General features: G+C 35.3%; 1 protein-coding gene across 1 annotated transcript; it reads right to left on the reverse strand.

Moving 5' to 3' along the window:
• Positions 1-212: 212 nt before the first annotated feature.
• On the reverse strand, positions 213-1,149 carry LOC121774071 (MLP-like protein 43). Its single transcript, XM_042170987.1, has 2 exons — positions 950-1,149; positions 213-658 (listed from the first exon to the last, which is right to left on the reverse strand). The coding sequence occupies exons 1-2, from the start codon at positions 1,137-1,139 to the stop codon at positions 402-404; spliced, it is 447 nt and encodes a 148-aa protein (XP_042026921.1). The 5' UTR covers positions 1,140-1,149; the 3' UTR covers positions 213-401.
• Positions 1,150-5,143: the final 3,994 nt, after the last annotated feature.

The following is a 5,143-nucleotide window of genomic DNA, read 5'->3' on the forward strand; positions in this document are numbered from 1 at the left end:
ACGATTGACATCAAATAAAGTTGGGACAAAGTTGAGAGCTAAGGATGAAATTTTGAGAGTTGCTTTAGAATACAGAAGATCCATTCGGTCCAAGTGGTATTGTAGTGAAAAGCTACTTTCACTACTTTTTCTCTCTTTATTTTATTTTACAATTGCACATTAAAATACGTGTCATTAATAAGTTTGTCTATTTATTGAGGATAGAGAGATTATTTAAAAACACGAAACAGAAAGTATGTCATTAATTATATAGGAATATTATGACACAAAGGGAAACTTGTAATGAATATATATATGATCACACGACATGGTGTGATACACATAATATATCAATTCCAAACAGTAACATCGACACACATAATTAGACAGTAGGATAATATAGGAGATGAAACGATTGCAACTCAGTTGATGAGAAGATAGGCATCGACGAGAGTGCAGAGAGTAACGGCAAGAGGAACATATAGCTGAGGAGGTGGAGAAAGGATAGTAGCTTTCTCATACTCAATGCTCCATTTTGCCAAACCATCACTCACACTAAGAGTCGCTTTATAACTCTTGTACAATTGCAGAAGATCTCCTTCCAAAACAGAAAATGTGATGATTTTTGCAGCATCATCTATCGCCTCTGTCAGAACCTTTGCAGTTGTTGGAATCGCTCCTGTCATCAAATAATATATATATATGCGTCAAACTACTACTCCCTCCCTCCCAATTATAGATGCCACATTTTCCTGTCATCACTTTTCTTTTTTGGAAAAAGTTCTCTCTCATAATAAAATAAATATATTATTTTTTCTCTCCATTTAACATACAAAACAATATTTTCTAAAATCTCGTGCCATTAGCTAAGTGTGTCATCCATTATGGGACGGAGAAAGTATATAATATCCACAAAAAATAGTAGTAGTATGATTTAATTTGTGGATAGAAATATAGTGACATTTATTACCAATAATATAGTGCCAGATCTTGATGGAGCCAACGGCGCCCTCCTCCCCTTCAACGAGCTCAACTCCGGTGAAGGCGGCCGGGAATATCTTGACAATTTCGTTCATGTCGAGCTTGAAGAAATTGTAGAACTTATCAGCTGGGCATTTGATTGCAGCACTAGCAACTAGGGTTTCTACCTTGTTTGCCATTTTGGTATTGAGTCTATACTATTATACTACTCCTATTATCTTCTTAATTTATAGTTCTGTGGCAACTTTATTTAATTAGTATTGGTTTGTATCATTCATCTAATCCATACCTAAAAATCTTATAATTAGTGCCCCATTTTGAAATCGGAGAAGATATCTTAGCTAATGATTCTTGATAGTGATTGGGCATAAATATTGCGTAGTAGTTATACTTACCAAATGTAAGTAGTCCATTTTATGTAAGTAAACTTGATAGTTTTTACAAATAAAGACATTTTTAATGCTATTAAGGATGCTAATTTGTGTGTCTACTTATACTACCAACGGTTTATAAAGTGTCCTTATTGTTGGTGTCCAACTAACTCTACGGGAAACCAATAGAAGGATCCTAAAAAGTAAAAAATTAAGATAATTTGTCTTCAATTTAGGGAGACTTTCTTTAGTGTTCTAAATTATGGTTATTTTTGAAAAAATTTCAAAATGCTAGTAATTGCATCTTAATTTTTGTGTCCTTAAAAGATAAATTTTATTTAATTTTTGTGTCCTTAAAAGATAAATTTTATTTAGTACTGTTAATGTGATTATAAAATTTGATAGTAGTATATAATATATGGCCTCAACCTAGAAAGGATTTGAATTATTCAAACTTTATTGCAATAACAAAACGATTTCACTTTCACATTCACTTGGAAATTTTGAGACATTTTTATAAACATATAGTACTACAAAATTGGGTAGAAACATTAAATGTTGATATTAATGAATTCTATCATAAACCCCATTGTTAGAATCTTTTCACTTATAAACATTACAACATCTAAATTGGAAACCTCTCTATTAATTTAGTGAATAATAATTATTTTTTCAAATATATTAGTACTCTCTTAATTTAAGTAACGTGAATCATGCACGAAATGCGCGTAGTGAAAATAACTTTGAATTATAGTGATCTACTCACCATCAGCTATGGCCTACCCATCGACTAATGCATATTCAGCAATGACGAACTTAGACTTTTATTAATTATTAATTGTTAATTATTACTGCTCTTATCATATTTTCATTATTAATTATCGTGGTTTTGATTTTTGCAGCCCAAACATGATTATCATGTGTCAACGTACGGTATATACTTATTAGATGCTAGGGTAATTATTTTGACAGTTAGATTAATATCTCGTCACAACCACTAATTATAATATAGATGAGATTAAGAATCGAAGAAGAGCTTTTTCTTGAGAATTAAATAAGTTGTGGTGATGTGTAGACAAGAAGTGGACTGGAATTATCTAGTAGTCTAGTGTGGACATTAATACCAATGTCATGAAACTCATGCCAATTCACGAATTCGTTGTTCGAGCAATAGTGCACATTTCAATCAACTGTAGCCGGGTGTCGAACATCATTACCACATAATGGAATCGTCCGCGTCAGACATCATCAGATGATCAAAATAATATTGGACCTTAAGAGCATCTTTAACCCTGGCCCGGATTTAGGCCCCAAGTCTCCTCCACGTCATCATTCCCCTAAATTTGAGTCTCAAGCCACAACTGCTCTAACCCTGCAGGCCTCAACCCGTGCCACAACTAATAAATTGCACTATTCACAACTTCAAGTCATTTTACTCGTAAATGCAATACGTTGAACAATTCAAACCGGGAAAGCACATTGTTCAGTATAAATTAAAATTACAAATCCTAGACAAACCAAAATAAAATCCTAGAAAATAAAAATACAAGTCATACATTTGTTTTAAAAAGGATAAAACTACTACTTCTTCATTTGTGCGCGAAGGTAGGCGATCATCTCATGGTATCGAACTCCGACATTGTCGAGGTATCCCTCGATGTCAACTCCGTCAGCTGGCTCATCCGCCAGGTAATACTCATCTCCGACATAGAGTCGGAGATCTTATCTAGAGACTGATTGGGCGGCGGTGGTGGCATAGCGGAGTAGCTCGCAGTTGCCTTCCCCTTCGCTTTCCTCTTTGTCGTCTTTGTTCCCATCGGACGACTTCGAGTGATAGGGGATGAGAGGAAGACGTCGTCGTCTGTCACGCTAAGGTCGATCGTCGGACCTCCTTCGCTCGAAGAGTAGTTTCCGGCGGCGGAAACTTTGGTTCTCTTCGGCGCCTCACTTGCCGTCGGTTCTGCCCCACCTGTGTACTTCAGGCTCTTCTCGACAATCTTCCAAACTTCGAAGTACTTGAAGTGCTTCGACCCGTCAGCGAAGAACTCCGCCCTGGCCTTCTCCATGAGGTCCAGCTCGCTGTGCCCGCTCGGCCACATCCGGCTTACGTTGGTCCACTTGCCATTCCACTTGCCCCGCATCATCCGCAACCTTGCCCTTGCCCCTCCCTACAGCGGGCTCCATAGCACTGATTTCGTACTCATCAAGTAACCATCGGGATTTTAGCTTTAGTAAGGCCCGAGGCACCAAAATATTTCATCATTCAAAATTACGGTTGCACTGCCAATTTCCCATAGACGTCGGCCATATCTGCACATACATGACATCGAAATTGGTTGTGCAGCCGTGATTTTGAATGATGAAATATTTTGGTGCGTCAGGCCTTTCTAAAGCTAAAACCCCGATGGTTACTTGATGATGACATGATAAACATATTCACAATATTTATTCCCATAGATAAAATAATTAGGACATTGTCCTTATTTAAAAGAAAGCCCACCTCGAGTGCTTAATCCTCGATTAAATTCTTTCCCTTACGATCCCGGCTCGTTTGCGAGGATTCACCTTTAGAATTTAAATAACACATAGATTCTTTCTCTGTTATTTGAATATTAAGTATGTTGGTCAAACTCTTTATTGAAACCCTAAAAAGGGTGGTCGTGACACTACTCCTCTATGATTTACACAAAATAGCAAGTACATTCTTAGACATCGACCTTTATAAAATAATAACGTATCTCCAAATGTTGGATCAAAGTACATTGTTAGACTTGAATACTATTCCCTCCGTCCCAAGGTAAATGTGATAGTTGAGTGATGGCACTAGATTTTACGGAGAGAAAAATATATTTTTACATATTAATGTAAGAGAGAATTAAAAAAAATATGGCATCTTTTATAAGATAAATTAAAACGAAATGTGTAACATCTACCTAGAATGGAGGTAGTATTAATTATAAGTGATAGAAATTAGAGAGTACATAATAGAGCGTCACGCAAACAATGCCTTGTATTAATTCGACTCTAAATGCATGGCCACTTGGCCAGCTAACCTCTTCGGGGTTGTCTGCTCTTCGTTGCCATTCATGTACAATTGAAGAAATAACGTGCATTTCTAGCTTCTACCACGCCTTCAGATTTTCAAGAGACAAGAGTAGAATATGCTGACACATTATATATCAATTGATTAAATAAGGCATTAGATGATGTCGGAGATCAATAATTGTGTATGCCCGTACTATACTAGCTATTCCTGATTCAAAAAAGTTCAATTATCTATCAATATAAAAATTAATAATACTTGAGTTTTATTAGATATAAAATTTTAAAAATAAATATTTACATGTTAAAATAGAGATATTAAAGTAAGAGAGAAAAATAGTAAAGTAATAGAGAAGATGAAGTTTTGCCAAAAATTAAAATAACCGATTCAACTATCTTGGAATTGAAGAATTAAGTACCCCCTCCGTCCCAGTCTAAGCTTGACGTTTTATTTTTAGATATGTTTTAGAAAAATTGTATTCCCTCCATTCCATAGTAGTGGGGTCTTTTTTTCCATTTATGGAGGTTCCATTATAATAGAGTCATTTCTCTGTTTAGCAAAAAGTAACATTTTTCCCTCACTTACTTTGTTCCTTCTCTTCACTCTCTCTACCTTTCTCTCTTCATAGTTTATTATCTCTTCACTTAATATATTTAATATCTATTTCTTAATTTCCATGTCAAAAAGTGGTTACTTTACTAGTACTATGGAACGGGGAGAGTAGTAAATAGTTAAATTAGAGAAAATATTAAGTATTTATAATCATTTA

This window comes from Salvia splendens, chromosome 17 (genome assembly GCF_004379255.2).
Source record: "Salvia splendens isolate huo1 chromosome 17, SspV2, whole genome shotgun sequence".
In the NCBI taxonomy this organism is placed as follows: domain Eukaryota; kingdom Viridiplantae; phylum Streptophyta; class Magnoliopsida; order Lamiales; family Lamiaceae; genus Salvia; species Salvia splendens.